Source organism: Falco biarmicus, chromosome 3 (genome assembly GCF_023638135.1).
Source record: "Falco biarmicus isolate bFalBia1 chromosome 3, bFalBia1.pri, whole genome shotgun sequence".
Lineage (NCBI taxonomy): Eukaryota > Metazoa > Chordata > Aves > Falconiformes > Falconidae > Falco > Falco biarmicus.
Window position 1 is genome coordinate 92767575 of NC_079290.1, and position 18229 is coordinate 92785803.

The 18229-nt window shown below is 42.8% G+C and overlaps 1 protein-coding gene across 2 annotated transcripts in view; it reads right to left on the reverse strand.

The window, feature by feature from the left end:
• Window positions 1-2779: 2779 nt before the first annotated feature.
• The window catches only part of PXDC1 (PX domain containing 1), a 32364-nt gene continuing 16914 nt past the window's right edge, over window positions 2780-18229 (reverse strand). For both annotated transcript variants that reach the window (XM_056332676.1, XM_056332675.1), the window contains exons 3-5: window positions 17915-18032; window positions 13796-13907; window positions 2780-6828 (exon numbers count right to left, since the gene is read on the reverse strand). In XM_056332676.1, coding sequence (XP_056188651.1) covers window positions 6711-6828; window positions 13796-13907; window positions 17915-18032 — 348 coding nt within the window. In that variant the 3' untranslated portion in view covers window positions 2780-6710. The remainder of the gene's footprint in view (window positions 6829-13795; window positions 13908-17914; window positions 18033-18229) is intronic.

Consider the following 18229-nt stretch of genomic DNA (forward strand, 5'->3'; position numbering starts at 1 on the left):
ACTTGAGCACCTTCCCCTTACTAGCAGTCTTTCCAGTGAAGAACGACAACTTAAACTGCTGTAGCAACTCCTGTCCTGCCGTGCAAGGCATCTGCCTGCTAGGCGTCCTGCTAGGATAAAAACTAAGCACTGCAAAATCCTGTCTCCGCCACCTTTTGGTGTTCCATCTCCCCTTCTGTGATATGAAAGTTCGAGCTGTTCTCTCTCTCACCAGAGCATGGTGAGGTTATATACATTAATTGCAAGAAACATAGACATGATAACAGGGATTGGGAAACCCCAAGAAAGTCTGAATTCATACAATTCAATTGCAAATGCATCCAAGCAATTTCCACATATTCACTGCTGCTATGGACTTTTAGATGAATGCAAATGCTCCATTTATTAAATCTAGATATATTCTGTATAATATTACCTTGGTATTTTTCCCTTACCTAAATCCCCCAATGTATGTATTACTAACAATGTTAATTATAATGAGAATTGGCTTAGAGCAAGAAGAAATTACCTGACAACACCGAAAATGGGAATGCTCTGTGTGCTATAAAACTTGGGAACTGCACTTTAGGGTGTGAATATTTCCATAAGAAAGCAATTACATTGATGAAAGCTGACTGGTAAAACAGCCTGAACAATTTCTGTATGTGTAGGGAAGGGAGTTCAGAGATAGCTGACTAGAACAAGAATGGACATTATTATAGGAAGCAATTAGAGAACGTTAATATGTTTTTTTAAGAGTTTGATGCTGAGCTACAAATTACTGCTGATATAAAGAACGGCCTTGGAATCCAAGGCTAGGCTTTTAAAAAGTATTTGCTATAACAGAAACATAATAAAAAGACTAGGGGAAAAGACATAGCATAGTGTGATACCCTTTCTCTTCCTTAACTCTCTTAGGATTTGACAACATTATAATGCCAGCATATTTCATGACTTGAAAAATAAAAACCAAATGATTTTGTCATTGCTATTCCTCCCAAGAGGCACATACCTCCTGCTCCTTCACTAGATACCAGTATACTTCAACTCCATTCTGCTCATGCAACTAATAGCAAGGACTGGTACATGATCCCCATGCGGTGTGCCAAAGGGGGAAGCCAAAGTTGCAGAGAAAATAAAGACCGGCTTTTTAATAACACAGCTTATATAGGAAGTGGCTTGGCATTGCGGAGAGGGGTTTAGGGAGAAAATCCTTGTGCGGCTCCTTTCTGTTAGAATCATCAGTATGTTAAGTAATGAACAATACTGATAATTACACATTCATTATTAAGTTTCTGAAGAAACACACCACCAAGCTGGATGGTAGTACTTCCCACACCCCGAGACGTTCTGCAGACCTGAGCATGGGGAATTTTACTACCTACAATGGGTTCACAGGGGAGAGGTCTTGTTTAGAAATCTAAGAGATGAAATTTTATTTCAGCTACATTTTTATTAAATAATGAAAGACTGCTGTTTGCTTGTTTGTTTGTGATTCTTTTTTTCATGCAGTAACACAGCAAGAACTGAATTCTGCACCCTGTTTCATCTCCCCTGAATATCAGGTTACCTGTTTAACTGTGGCAAAAATAAATGTACTTCCAATACACACGGGACAAAAATCCTGAGCAGCCAGCATCTGGGCCTCAAGGCACCCACAGGCCTGGCTGTCCCTGCCTGCCCCTGGGCTTTCCCCACCCTGCTCATGGCCCAGGACCCCATGTCAGCCCCCCGGGCCACCAGCCCCTGCTCCAGCAACACCACAGCAGGGCTGGTCTCTGGCTCCCCACGTCCTGGCCGACCCCCATCCCCAGGGAGGTGCCCGATGCCGGGGCTGCTCCAGGCCCTGCTCCTAGTGGGGTGGTGGGACAGGCCCGGGGTGCCAGGCCCTGCCTGGGGAGCCCCACGGGGACCCCCGCTGCCACCGGCCCTTGTGGCGCCCTGACATTCACGTTGGGAAGCTGAAAATGCAGGAAAGAAAAGGAAGAAAACGCAGCATGCCCAAATAACAAAAAGGAAAACCAGTTCCCATGAGTGTCTGTCAAGCACTTCAGCAAAGGACTGCGAGGGATGCTTGGTTCCTGATTGATTATAAATTGTTTTGCTGGCAGTGCCCGCAGAGACCCTTCTCACACACATGGCGCTGGGCCAAGGGCAGGCCCAGGGCCGCTGTGGCTGCTGCCATGGCCCCAGCAGGCCGAGGCGGGGGAGCCCTGCGCGCTCAGCCCACTTGTTGAGACGTTAATGTGACAGTGGCTGTGCAGCAGCACCAGGGCTGTGCTTCACCCACAGCTTTTGCCCTCGGTACATCAAGAGGATTGCCTACATACAACCACGTGAATGGGCAGAGCATCCCCATACAGGCAGACATGCATTAACTGCCCACATCCATGGCTACAAGCCCTGCATGAACCCACCCTCTTACTCCTTTTCAGCAGGACCAGCAGATGGAAATGGCCACTTCCCCACCAGCTACCATGACACAAAGGAGGGCAGAGCCTGCCTGTGCTCCACAACCCCTGGCCCCTGCCTGGGCATCAGTCTGTGCCCATCTCCCCAGCCGAGGATCTCTGTAGACACATGCTCTTTCCAACACACAGGATCCACAAGGGCGTGCCAGCAGCCAGCGACAACCGACCACGGACAAAAATTCAGGCAAATCCCCAAAACAGAGAGATTTCAGGACAAATCCCTGTTTTCCAGACCTTTGTTTTAATCCTCTCAACAGAGAAGCAGCAAGCAAGAAGATAGGCATGGTTTTTTCCACTCAGCAAGGTGAGAGACAAGGAGGTAGCTAAGATTCGTTTTTAGGTACTGGCTTATTTATTGATAAATAAACTTTCTTCTGTGAGAGGCTCTGGTGTGACACAAATCCTCTGGTTTAAAAATTCCCCCAAAGGGCTCAGTGGAAAGAAAAAATGCATCCAGCCGTCCCACTCCCCAACAGACATCTGCACGACTGTTTTGGAAGATGGTCACTCCAAGAGAAGGAACACATTTGACCCACAGACTGAGCACCTGTGGTTCCACTTTGCCATCCTTTATTTGCTTCTGACCACCTGATGCTTCAGCTGACACAAATACTCCTTTCATTCCTGTGTGATGCTGAGGACATTACCAGGAAGCCAAAAAGAGTGGCTCAAGCCCCACGTGAAGGGCTGGCGAGACACAGCAGAAAGCACACTCTGCTTGCACGGGTCTTGTGCCCTCTGGCATTGTGGGTGGACTGTGTGCCAGGCCAGCCCCACAGAGTAATTATAAAGTGTGAGCTGGAGAACCACTGGCCCAGAATAGGAGAGAGATGACACCAGGGCATGGCAAGAGTCAACACTTCAGCTGGAGACTTCCTTTTCTCAGCAGAGTGAGAACTGCTCATACAGGCTCTCTGCATCCCAACAAATTCTCTGGGAGGACCAGGTCCACTTTCTCATCACTAACACGTAAACTTAGGGCTATTTTATCTTTAATGAGTAATAGGGTTACATCTTAGTACACTATTCACAACTCACATGCATTTGTAGTTGTGCATACATTTTTACCTCCTACCTATTAGCCCTTTATCACATTATATTGCTTGAGGAGCACTGGCTTAACCAACCACATTTTGAACCATAAGCTTTACACCAAGGCCTTAGTCTGCCTTGACAGCAAAACATTCTCTTCTGACTGCAGATTTTTCGTGACTACCTATGTTTAAACTGCTACACTGCAGGCCTAGACTCTGGATCCAACATCCCTTCTGCACTCAAAGTGTTCAGAATTACTACACTAACCCATGTGCTATTGTAAGCGATGCTCTCTTTATGATAGTGCCATGACATGCCACCAAACAGAACGGAAACTGAAGCACAGTTGGAGAAGTTGAGCATTATGCTACATCACAAAACAAAACTTAATGGAATGATATCTGGCAATGAGTTTAGACTACCTTCTTGCAGGATGTTACTAGTCTATAATTAGAGCTGGTTGAAAAGAAAAAAAAAAAAGAAAATTCTCTGTGTTCCTTTCTCAATTGTGTGCAAAGATATATTTTTTTTTGGTCAACAGTAAGGTACATTTGAATCAACCATATGCAGAATTCATACTCTAAACCTCTCTCAGTTGTAGAGACCTGATCCACATGCGAAAGTTGCAGCAATTTAACCAAAGGGTTTTTTAATTGATTCTGTGGACAAAGTAATACACATGGCCATTTGCATTCCTTTGATTTATCAAATAAAAATATTTCACCTAAGAGAAAAAAAAAATCACATGACATCATGTCTGGAAAATACTTGATCAAAATGGCTTTTGAAAAATCCAAGTGAAATGGGTACAAATTCTGTTTGTAGATTAGTTCCTTTGCATTAGACTCCCTGATGACTTTACTGTGTGTGCAGCTTAGTTGGTTTTCATATGAGGAATGTGGTTGTACATTTAAAATATTAGCAATACTTCTCTATTTTTTAATCCATATATTTTAAAATGCTTTAAAAAAGATAAGTAGTTATCATGTGGTTAAAAATTCATAGGAAAATTCAAAGGAATCGGGGACAGTATTGCATCAAAAGCCAATGACACTTGGTGGTTTTCAAACTATTACTCAGGGAAAACTCAGGGATAGGGAGATGAAGCAGAATTACCCAAAGCAACATGGTAGGCTGACAGCAAGGCCAGGAATTGAAATCAAATATACCAATTCCCAGTCCAATGCACATGTTTCCTAGATGTTATTTCTACCCCATAATGGTTAACTTTGAAAGCAAAGAGTTAAAACTAATGAGAGTAAAACAACCAACCAACCAACCTTCCCAATTCTAATTCAAGAGGCTGCTCAGAAACCTTTGCATGAGTGAAAATACCCCTTTCTACTCCAGAAATTTAACATACGAGAACCTGGTTTGTCTTAAAAAAAAACAACAAACCTGACACATTTGATTTCACTCATGGTCTTGAAAATGCAGAATTCCTCCACTAATCTTAGTGGCATTAAACCACATACAGCTAGACACAAGATCAACAGTTAGGCAGAAGTTTCACATATCTGCAGTATGGGCAACACATGGAGCACAGAAAGAACTGCCAAAACCCAGCGCATTTCCAAAATTACTAGAGAAAGAGGATTTGGCGTACCTGCAAAAGCATCCTCAAACAAAAAAAATAAAACAAAAAGAAAGAAAAAAAAGAAAAAGAAAAAAAAAGGAAGCCATTGTTTTAAGCTGCAGAAGTGTACTGAAGGTGAGTTATATTTTATTTCATTAAAATATATTTTAAAAACATACTGTGTAAAAGAATTAGGATTCTCAATAATTTATTATTTACATTAGCAAATTCTATTTGAATGTTATTCTATAGAGAGAAATGAAAAGTCTGCAGAAGTGAGTTGTATCAACTTTTTGGGGACCAAGTAAGCCCCTTTACCAAGAAACAAGTCCAAAATGCATTTCTTCCCATTTCGATCTGTTCAAATTCATGTTTGCAAACAGATTGAAAAAAGCTCAATGAAAGGTCAGGTTGGCAAGTGTTAAGCACTCACAGTGAGAGCTGAGATTTCAGAGTGCTCTGCAAAACACAGACCCCGAGGAGATTTTAACACTGTACTACTCAGTAGTCAAGAGGTTGCAGGGTCCAATCTCACTCTTGCTCCTACTGTCCTACTGCCACTGAAATCCATGACATTACACGACAATGAGGCCTGCACCTGGCCCTGCAGGCAGATATTGGAAAGCTAGACAGACTCCTTGAGCCAGGCCGGCAGCGGACAGAGCGTTTTTCCTGCCACTGTAGACACTGTAGCTTATCATTCTTTTTCAGTCCAAATACAACATAAATCTCATTGTCTTCCTTCCCATCCTCCAGGGAGAAATATGCATAGGGAATTATCTCTCTGATGTAAACAACTGTAAGCACCATTCACATTCGCTGGTCCACATGAAAAAAAAATCATATCCAAGTTCCTGCCATAGCCTTGACCCTTCTTAGCAGGGCAGCTCAGCCTTCCCATCAGCTTTCCAGATCTCTGAAATCACATGGGTACCCAAACATCATGCACAGTCCATTGCAATGCCAGCTGCTGTCTGCTTTACTATTCCAGGAAAGAGTAGTCACCTCTTCAGTGATTATATAAAACCCCATGATTAAAAGAAGTGGTCAGCTCATGTGTTCTGTTTCCTGGAGGCACTCAATGGTATTTCTGACATCTCGTGTAAGGCACCAGTCACCCGGTAGCTGAGCAAAAAGTGACCCACAAGACCTCCATTAAGCAACCACACAGGGAACTGACAAAATTCAGCTGGTTTGCTCGCCTTCTTGCTTACATAGCATAAAAAGTGTGGTCACGCCATCTGGGGAAGTTTCTGGTGGTATCCTAAAAAAGGAAGCCCCAACTTGCACTGCAAGCCAAGCAGCATGGGTGACAGCATACTACAGCACAAGTTTCTGATGGCTGTGTCTGACCGACAATTCTCACATAGTAGAGATTTCCTTGAGCCCCAAGAGGCCTCTGCTAGCTTGCTTTCACAGAAAACGAGTTTGTTGTCAGCAGCGAAGCAGTTACCTCCTTACAAGATGTCTCCGTAACACACAGTGGAGGGCCAGACTACAAAACCAGCTTTGTGGCGTACTTGCTGCAACTCCTCTGGCTTTTGGTCCTGCCCGCGCAGCCTTATTCACAGAGATGCAATGCTGGAGATAGCAGAGCCTATGGATGAAGAGGTCGGCTGGATGCTGGCTGACTGCATCACTGAGCAGCCTCAGTCCAGAATATCAGTCTCAAATGGGACCAAGTGGTAGTATGTCAAATTGGTGACATAAGCTGTTGGATCATCACTGTCTTCTAGTTCTGAGGTAAAGTCACTAACACTTTCGAACCTAAGGAGAAATAAATAGAAAAACCACCAAAAGGCATTAAGTCATTAATGTTCGTTCAGAAAATCAAAGTCAAAGAAATTGGAAGGAAAGCACTGAGGGAGAAGGCTAGGGTATCTGAAGACTGACACCTGGAAATTTTGAGAGAAGACATTTGTGAGGGGACTACTTGGAAAAAGGGCTGCAGGCAGGAATGTTTCCGCTGGCACTGCAAGTTAAAAGTTCTGAGTGAATGTAATATGTGGGCTTGCTTCACACCACAGCAGTGTTGTAGTAGAAGTATTTCTAATGCTGGTTTGCAGCTTCAGCTTTATGAAGCTCAGTTTGCAATACAAAGATTTAGAGACCCAACTCTTTTTCGAAAGCTTCAATATCTCACTCCCTCTTTTGGCAGCGTGAAATCTGAATTCATACTAGAAGTTATCAAGGAAGGTCCAAGCAGATCAACTACACATCGTGAAGCTATAGTTTCTCTGACATCAGCCTACGTATCATTATGCTAGGATAACGTACTGGAGACATCAGCAATGGCATCCACTGCCACTTTCATAAACCAAGATTTAATACTTCCTAGAGAGAGTTGAGAAGTAAATGGAAACCATTACTCTCCATGTCCTTAAAGAAACAGAAAGCCTGTTTCTTTATAACCTATGGAAATGAATGGGCTGATGATTTTGCTTTCAGTAAAACAGGATGGCTATTCCCTTTTAAAACTATTCTAAAACACAGCTGCACAGCATAACAGGAAAGCAAGTTCTCTTCTCTTTGGATATCTGTCTTCAGTAAAAGGGACTTCTATGACTCCTCTCTAGTGTGACACTGACCCTTCACAGCACTTGTCATTGTAACAACTGAACTTCATATCTCACGACACTTGGTTACCACATTGCATTTAACATGAGCCAGACCAAAAGCATTATTAGTTTGTTTTCAGGCCCCAGGACTCCCCTCCTACTAACGAATGAATGATTTCCTGGGACATAGCCTTTCCTGTCAGGCAATTTTGGATACCTCTACAATGAGATTTTTCTAAGTCTAGAAGAGCTTTCACTATGGTACAGGAAAATCTTCACAGAAAATACTCAGAGCTAGTCCCATCCACACCTCCTCCTGCCCACACCCACGTGTATGTGAATAAATCATAGGCCAGTGAGAACCATGGCACATGCAAGCAAATCACCTTGTTACCCCTGACTTTCAAAGCTAATCATGAGGAAGGAATGAAGCAGTAAGTGAGCTCTCGAAGAGTGAATCATGCAGCTGAGGTCCACATCCTTACACTTTGTTCTCACAGCATGTGGCAGCAACACAAAGTGCCTCAGTTCCCCCCAAAAGGCGGAAGGGAAACTGCCTTTATTTCCCATCTGAACTTGGACTCTCACTCTTTCACTTCCCAGGTACCTTCTCTGGGTTTGGCTTTTGTATGAGGCCAAATGTCTAACACAAATAGGAAATAACGACTATAATGTCCTTCCTCCAGAGCCACACTGTCCTCCCCATGGCACAAGATTTGGGTTTTGAGAAACAGAATATCAAAATACAAAGAGATTCCCAAGTTTAGTTTCACTTGCTTCAGTACTTTCCTTCCCACTTCCTAAACTCTCCATTGTAACCTGAACTTTTGCAAGGATTACCCAGCGTCTCATGCCTATGCTCAACCAGAAGGCATCAATGTGTTAAAACCCACACTTTCAGTTACACACGTTCCTGTTCCTAGGAGGCTTGAATTTCTGCAGTAAGAAAACATTTTAGTTCTTCCCAGACAGCCTAGCAGTTAAAGACAGTCACTGCAGGTCAAGGATTAAATCTCATCTCAATTCAAGCAAAGGACCTGAAGAACTGTCAAGTTTCTTTTTGTCACTCTCTTTTTAATATTTTGAAAGAACTTGCATTCATTCTGATAGAGTGAGAAAAAAAATGAAATAGAAACTGAAAAATTGCACAGGATGGAAAAAGAAATCCTAACCTAGCTCTGACAACAGGATGTGTCTCTATTACCTTTCCAGGCTGGCATCCTTCAGCTCTCTGCATAGCAGATAAACGAATGATGCTTTAAAATAATTTGGTTTGAAACTACATCTCACCTACACATGAACTAGTTAAGACTCCTTTAGTTAAGTGAGGCAATAGCAGACACTCCTCTAACCTCACTCTAGAGAGCCCTAAGAGCCAGGTATTTCAGAGGACCTGAAGAAGAGTGGGAGGATAAACAAACATGTATCTCCCACTCCCATCTTTCCCCAAAACCTGCTTTAGAAGCATCACAGGTTATCGGATAGCATGGTGTATGCACTCTGCAATGTACGGATATAGCTCTGTCATTTCCATACTACTTATTACCTTGTCCTTCTCATCTCTTTTTTAACTATGAGGACCAGAACATTTTTTGAGTAGAAACTCATGGATTTTCCCCTGCAATGCTGTTGCTATGCTCTTTACTTACAAAACAGAAACGAGACTGAACTTTGAATGATTATTACCCTCATTCCTCTACTGCCTCCAGGCTGTTTGCTTGCCTGCATGTGTGGGAACATGTGCAGAAGGGAGCTGACTTTGAATCTTGCAAACATTTCACAGACCACATTGTGCTGTCTTATGGACTGCTAGTGATCTAGAAACAACTATGAAATATCAGTAGGGCTGACAGAATGAAGAAAGCAGAAGAGGAGTCAAGAAAAGTATTCTGCTCTTCTTCTATTGTCAATTGTATAAAACTAGATTATTACAACTGGAACGCCCAATAGATTTTGCGGTTCTTCAGCCTCACTGACAGGGTACTACAAGCAGCGTGTACCTCGGGTACAAAGCAGTGGCATTCACATGCTGTGGTTATGCAGAAAACTTTCCTTGATGCCAAAAAGGAAGCACAGACACAGTCTGCAAAGCATTGCCCTAGAGAGCTCGTACCAAACCAAACCTAATAAACGAGGACTGTTTACTGCAGCTAGCAGCTGTAGGGGACACCCAATGGTCCAAATGCTTTTGTGTTCTTACCAACAGGTCTTCTTCCCAAAATAATCTCTGTAAACTACTATGGACATGCAGATTCCTAAATGCCCAAACTGCTGCTCTTGCTATTTTGTCCTCAAAGTACCTTGACAGACACTCCGTCCTTCACAAGGGCCTACTTCTTGTGCTGCAAGACAACCTCCTTCACCATTTTAACCTCTGTTAATACATTAGAGTTGCTGCTCACATTTGCTAGGCAGAAGAGGGAAACAAGGTACACAGAAGCTAACAGCCTGGCCAGCGTACTCTTTGCTAGGCAAAAAACTGTCTGGATGGCTGGGCCCAAAGAGCTGTGGTGAACAGAGTTACCTCCAGCTGGCAGCCGGTCACAGGTGGTGTTCCCAGGGCTCAGTGCCAGGGCCAGCTCTGTTTAATATCTTTATTGACAGTCTGGTCCAGGGGATCAAGTGCACCCGCAGTCAGTTTGCAGATGACACCAAGCTGGGGGGGAGTGCTGATCTGCTGGAGGGCAGGAGGCTCTGCAGGGGGATCTGGACAGGCTGGACCGATGGGCCGAGGCCAGTGGTGTGAGGTTCAACCAGGCTCAGTGCTGGGTCCTGCACGTGGGTCACACCAGCCCCACGCAGCGCTGCGGGCTGGGGGCAGAGTGGCTGAAAGCCGCCTGGTGGGAAAGGGCCTGGGGGTGCTGGCTGACAGGCGGCTGGGCATGAGCCGGAGTGTGCCCAGGTGGCCAAGGAGGCCAGCAGCATCCTGGCTTGTATCCAAACGGTGTGGCCAGCAGGACTAGGGCAGTGATTGTCCCCTGTGCTGGGCCCTGGTGAGGCTGCTTCTTGAACACTGTGTTCAGATTTGGGCCCCTCAGTGCAACAAAGACACTGAGGTGCTGGAGCGTGTCCAGAGACGGGCAACGGAGCTGGGGAAGGGTCTGGAGCACAAGTCCTGGGAGGGGAAGCTGAGGGAACTGGGGGTGTTTAGTCTGGAGAAAAGGAGGCTGAGGGTAGACTTTATTCTCTCTACAGCTGCCTGAAAGGAGGCTGTAGGCATGGGGGTGTCAGTCTCTTTTTGCAGGTAACAAGCGACAAGTCAAGAGGAAATGGCCTCAACTTGTGCCACGGGAGGTTTAGATTGGAAATGACAGAAAATTTCTTCACCAAAAGGGTTGTCAAGCACTCGAACAGGCTGTCCAGGGAGGTGGTGGAGTCACCATCCCTGGAGGTTATTTAAAAGACGTGTAGATTTGGCGCTTAAGGACATAGTTCAGTGGTGGACTTGGCAGTGTTAGGTTTACTCGACGTTAGGTTGAACTCGATGATCTTAAGGATCTTTTCCAACCTAAATGATTCTGTGATTCTATGACACTTCTCGGTAACTCACAAGAGTAACACCAGTGTAAACATGGTGTGAGACAACAGCCCAGCTCCTCTCATCACCCTGTGTACACGCAGTACCTGAAAAGATCTCCCATTTAAGACATAAAAGCACAGGGGAAGCATTTTCTTTTCCTGTCAAGAGTAGGATTTCTTTTTTCCTGGAAAAATTCTGTATCTGGTTTTACCATCTCTATGCTGCTTTTGCATTCCCACCCATGAAAGTCTCTCCCATGGACAGCAACATGCTTGTGGCAATGGTAGCACCGTCCTGAAAATGCACATCTACTACTGGAGTGAATTTGCTAGAAAGGCAGCATGTCCAATGCCACAGCCTCTCCTGCTGGCCTAAAAGACAGAAGCGCAAACAGTCCTGGCAGGGCAAAGCACCTCTGTAGCAAACCCAAAGCAGTAAGTTCAAATGTATTTATTTACCACCCATCCCTTCAAAAGAACTGCAGAGTACTCTGAGAACCATGCATAAAAGGACTATTTATGCCACATGGATACTGAGCACATGGGGTTCACCACATTTTGCAACAGTACTGTGCACTGCCAAATAAAATTAGAAAGAAAATTAAGGAAGCAGAAAGCATCTACTTCAAACCACAGAGTAAGCGATTCCAACTTGCAAAAATGCTATTGTTTCTTTTGCAACAAATATGAGACTTTTCAGCTAATGGATCACTGGGTAGGTAACGCTGCAGGCTGCAAAAGCTAACCACTGCAGCAGGACCTCAGGGAATGAATGCTACTTGCTGAAGCTTCAAGTGCTTCTCTCCAAAAAATACAGGTTTGCTTTTCAAAATGTCTGACTCATGTGCTGAAAGGAAAAAGTTCCCATCTGAGGATATGCAAGTCCACAGGGAATTAACTCTGATTTCAGAATGAAAGACACCAATCCTATATATCCAGTTTTACAGAGACCAAAAAGGAACTGCATAGGATTTTGAAAGATTTTAAAGCTTCCTTTCTGGGCGACTAACGTACATTTAAAGCAACATTATAGAAAACTTCTGCCTTTAAAAAAAGTTCCATTTTAAAAAAAACATCTGTGCTACACAAGTGCCGTTATCTCCTAGCTATTACCTCTCGGCTATAAAATACAGCTACAGGACGGGCAAATTTAGGGCACCATGTAGAACAGACATTTTGAATTTATTAACTTCTTGACTCTTGATTTAACTTCCTTCAGGGAAGATAAAATACAAATGCACAAAGCCAAGATGTTATCCTAGATTTATTTATTTCACCACAGTTTCTGGGAAACCATGCCTACCATATAGTTTTTATCATATTAGTATTTTCTGGCCTTAATTCCAGACTTAATTCTGACTTCAATGGGATGACAGTTAGATGATGGCAGTTTCTGATCCCAGACCAGTAAGTTTTGCTTGGGCCACAGAATATTTTTAAATTTAAAACTAGATTTTTTAAAAAAATAATTTTTTTAAAAATAATCAAAATAAGGCAGTAAAACGTTTTATTTGGTCATTTTCTCCTATTGTTTGTCACTCTCAGTATTGAAGAGTGACCCGCTATGAACTACGACAGCTTTAATTTCCAGACATTGGCCTTACAGAATTACCTCCAGTGTGTCGCTTCAGCCTCATTAATATAAGCTTATAAGCTTAAATGTTGTTAGCAAGGTCAAGGTTCAAAGCACAAAGTGATAAGTTAATAGAAAGACTCTGAGAAATTACACTGCAGCCACTGACACACTCCAGACCCTGACAAAATCTTGTCAAGCTCTAAGCCTTTCCACATGGGCAATGACCACATTCCAAATGTGGCAAGACAGAGTGCTGCATTCAAAGATAAAGCCTCCATAAGGCTTTTAGTATTCTGTTTCCATCATTTTGACTGCCCTAATGAAAAAGTAGGTCAATGTTTCTCTGACAAATTTTTAAATGCTTCACTACCTGAAGCCCATTGAAATATCAATCACTTGCTATGGCAGGGGCAGATTTCCATCAATACCCATCTGTCAATACAGTCACTGACTTAAGACCTACATGAAAGCCCTCCTGGTTGGTTACAGGTCTCTGACCCCAGAATACCTACATATATTAGGAGGCAGAATTTACAGGTAAGACTAGCCTAACTTCCCTCTCCTCTAAAGCAATACACGTTTCACCCAGCCCCAGCATCCCGCAGCACCTGGGCAGCTGCTGAGCTCCCTTCCATTACATTCAGGGGTGTGTTCCCCTCCTCCAAGGATGATGTTTTGCTCCCCAAAGCAAGCACATCCTTTGTAGTAGGATATTCTATTTGTAAGGATGTTTGAGTTTCCAAATTTGGATTTAAGCCAGCTCTCATCACAGTCATGAGAGAAAGAAAAAAAAAACTCTTCTACTCTCACCTGGCAGGACCCCTATGACAGCCACAGCTTCTTTTCATACACAGAGGACTGAGCTCCCTGGGGTCAATGATTCTCACTGACAGCCACTTGATCCATTTTAATAGAAAGAGCTTTGAAGCGTTAGCAATCAGGCCCAGTAACCTTCACCCATTCAGAAGGACAGCTGTACCAGTTTTGCTCCTAGACAGAGGACAACATTTTGCTACAGGAGGTGGGAAAGCTGCGGTTTATCCAAAGCTGACAGCATTACTCATGCACAAACCCCACTTACAAGTGTTCTGCTGAATCTACGTCCAGGTGCTTCTCTTTTCCATTGGGTATACTGTGGTCAATGACTATTGTTTCAGTATTGGCTAAACAAAATCCATTTGATCGCATGATTTCTGTCAGGAAAGAAAGAAAACAAGATTAAAAACCCCAAGAAAGCTGGAAAACAACCGCATATCATCTGCAATTGACATGGTTATGAACCGAGATGCGTGTGTGACGCTGAGAATGTCTACATGAAAGCAGGAATGAAGAGTTGGTTTCCTAGCTTCTTACATCTGCAAACTGCCAGTGCTTAAGCAGTTTTATTCACATAATCAATTCATGACACAGAGTACTTCAAGCAAGGCCCAGTTTCAGTCCTGTTGTTGCCAATGGCAAAACTCCCGTCACCCTTAGCAGGACGGCAGCCAATCCATATATTGCAACCTACCACTACCAAACCATAACTGTATTTTTCCTAGACAGTCCAAGGCTTAAGCCAGTTAAAGAAAAAACAAAAAGCCAGGAAAAAGGAAACAAAAAGTGACCTTCCAAGTTAATTCAATCACTAGCTTTAAGTCTAGTTTAAGCACTACCATCTTCTACGCTGCCTTCAACTCTGCTTCATTGTTTTTCACTGAGGAAGAAGCCTCCAATCCAAAATAGCTAAAATTTACACCTAATTCCACTGACTTACTGCCATGGGGAGAGCTTATAATTAAAGAACATTATTTGATGTGAATGAGAAGTTAATCCACATCTGTGCTACCTGGAAAGGCAAACTAGGCAAGCCGCAAGGATTCCTTTTGGTCACACAATCTCAGATGAAGCTAGGGCCACCACCAAGTGAGCACACATCTCTGTATAAATCATCACTGACTTAAGTGGGATGACTCATGATCTGCCTCAGGGCACGAGAACCCTGTGTTGCAGCCTGGCATTATCAGTACAAACAAAAGGAAATTAGTCTGTGACAGAAAATACGGCAGGTACAAAACATACCTAGAGTGAACCCTCAAACAAACACTTTCCAGCTACACATACAGTTCAAGTAATGAGCAGGAAATGAGACAGGACAAAGAATGGAGGTAATTTTTTAAAGTGTACCTTTACATGTTCCTACAGTAAGGTAAACGCCAGAACTCACCTCCATATTTTTCTTAAGTCATCTTTGACTTTCAGTCTGTATTTTACTGCAGCTAACTTTAGCAGAATACGTTTGGGGGTGGTAAAAACACTGAATCCCAGCAGAATCACACTTCACTTATGATTCATCTTGAACCAGCATCGTGTTGCAGAATAAGATTTATTACACCATAAATTAATATTCAACTTTCATCTAAGAGGGCAGCCCTTTCTCTCTTCCCCATCACCCACCACTCTGAAAGGACCACGTGGGGGACAGTTTGTTTTTCCAGAGAACAGAAAACATTTTTGCCAGTTTTTCTAAGTCTGCAAGCCACGTAGAAAGCTGCACTATCACTAACAGGAATGCCGCTGTTTTCCTAGTGTCCTTGACATGACCTAAGAGTTACACCATTTCATTGCTGTGCGAACGGATTTAGACGTTAACATTTACTGCCATCTACTGACAACGCTGCCCGGCACTGGAAACATTTCCAGTATGCAACATTCAAACCAGGCAAATACCAATTATCATCAAATTTCCACCTATGTTCTCCAAATCTTTGCAACAATCGCTTCAATGATAAAACTAATTACCATAAGATGCTTTTGGATAGCTGCACAGGTAGTAAAATCTTCCTCAATTAATTAGGTCTGACTCATCTTTACCATAATTAATTTAGAATTAAACCGAAAGATGACATTATTCAGCTAACATGGTTTCCACAGCTCCTCTACATACAGGCTGGCTAGCTGCTAGCCTCTGTCCATCAGCCAGGCACTCTCCCTCTGAATTTAGGTTTGTCTTGACCATCTTCTCTCTGTTGTATCCACCATGTGACATACTCAGTCATGCACACACACAGTACATGTGCCCTAAGGGAGTCCAGACCCTCACAAAAATCATCCAAAACCCTTCCAAACAGCAGAAAGCCCCAAGTCAGAGCAATGCTGCGGTTTCTAATCAATGCAATTCCAAATACATTTATTATTGATATTTGCCTGTTTGCAAAAAGAATGAGGTATCGCTGGCAGCAGCCACCCTCTGAAACATTTTTACAGCACATATTTTGGGGATCCTTCATTTCGTAAGGGGCAGGTGCTAGGACTCACTTTGCAGCTCTGATCTCACAGAGCAGCAATATATTTCAGACAAAGCCAGTGCATATGCTCTCAAGGGTCAGCGCTGAGAACACGTCCTGGCAAAGCGCAAGGAGCGAAGTGAATAACCACATTCAGCCTTTGGAAGATGACTAACGTCAGGAAAACACACGAGGAATTTTACTTGGGGTTTCCACATGGATTCAAGACATCATCCAACCCTCCCTAACCATGGGGTGGGAGACACACATGTTGGTTCCTGTCTCTCACTCCCAGAAAGCCAGACCTGTGTCACCACACTTTGCAGGATGGCCCTGGGGGCTCCTCTTCACAACCCCTGTGCTGCACAGCAGCCTGCGCACAGGAGCTCCTACAAGAAGGCACCAGCTCAGATGGGCTGGCAGGACCACACCTCTCCCTGAAGCTCTGTATGACACAGTACACTTCTAAAGAGCTATTGGTGGGGTCATTAACCATTTACCATTTAATATAAAGACTATTATATATTCTTTATATATAATATATATAAATGTATAATATATTATATTATAATTATATGTAATTATAATTATATATAATATATATTATAATATAAAGAATATATATAAAGAATAGTTCACTTAAAACCAGAGCTCAGAATCGATTACAAAAAGTCCACCCTGTGCATAAGATCAATCCTTAAGACACACTGTTTACACATTTAGCATGTTGACATGCTGACTGGCCATTTACCAATATACTGTTAGTACCTAAGAAAATTGATACTTGTGTCATGCTAAACACTTCATGCATCTTGGAGGACTATGTAGTATTTCACTTTATTTCACTCTCTGAAATAAACTCTTCTGGTGACACAAAACCAGCAGTTGCCATTAGGCTGAAACAAAACGTTTCAGTATAGAAATACAAACCCAGGCACACCAAAAGTTCACAAACCTCTTCTCAACAGTCAGTAGCAGATGAAAAGTGGAAAGGCTAAAAGAATGGACAAGGATAGAGTAATACTGTTTTCCCTTTTACCCACTAGCAATTTGTGGTTTAGAAACTTCCCATGTCTCCACCTGTGACGTCTCAATGTACTTTTCCTCCACTTGCTTGTCTAATTCCTTTTTGAAATCATTTATGCTTTCAGTTCCACCATATCCTATGTCTATGAGTTCCACTCCTTAACTGTGCTTCAAATGGAAACAAAACAGCATTATAACCTTTCTTTTGTTTGTTTAAAGCCTGTTGTCTGTCAATGTTATTGGATAGCCTATAGTACTTGTTTCATGAGAAGCACAGGGTTATCGACCTCTTTCTGTTCACAGCTTTGTAGACTTCCATCATATCCCCACTCTGTCATCTCTTTCCAAAGCTGAAGTGTCCTTCTTTATTTAACCTTTTTCTTACAGAAGCTGTTTAACAATTTGAACCCTTGTCCTTTATTGTATGCTTTTAAATTCTATTACAACCTTTCTGACGTGGAGAGACTAGAATCGCACACGCTGTATTCAAGGTGTGGTTGTGCTCCTCTCATATGTTCTCCCCTCCTTTCCTAATAATATCTAATATTCTTACTGCTGGTTTTGCTCACTGCTTGGCACTGAGCTTACATTTTCACAGAACTGTATCAATAGCCTCAAAATCTCCTTCCTAAGAGGAACAGCACTACCATACATGACAATAGCGAGGACTGCATTTTCCTCACATCCACTTCTTTGCATTTATCAGCCTTCAATTTCACCTGCCACTTTATTGCATGAATGCATGTTGCATAGTATGTCAAGGCTAATTATAAGTTCTATATCATAAAGCAGACTATTGGGAACTATCTTTTGAATTGCTCATGGAGAAAGAACATGGGTAAGAGCAAATAAAGTAATTTTCCTTCTGTAATTCTTGTGTCAACTGTAGGAAGCTAAACAACTCTTACCTGATATTCTTACTGGACTTTGAAAGCTTGGCTGAATTTTATGGACATTGTCATTTTTTAGAACTTGGTCCAAAGGAGATCTCTCAAAGAACGTGAGGACAACTTCAGATCTTGAATACTGAAAAAGAGAAGAAGAAACAGACATCCATTTTTTACCGATAGTTTGCTTTGTCCCTCTTCTCCCTTTCTATACCTTCATAGTATGACAGAAAGACTTATTACAAACAAAAGCTTGGAGATGTCGTTACACAGTTCTGGCGCTCAGCTCTCCTCCAAGATACTCAATAAATTGCTGCCTCTTTTAGAGTGTGGCAA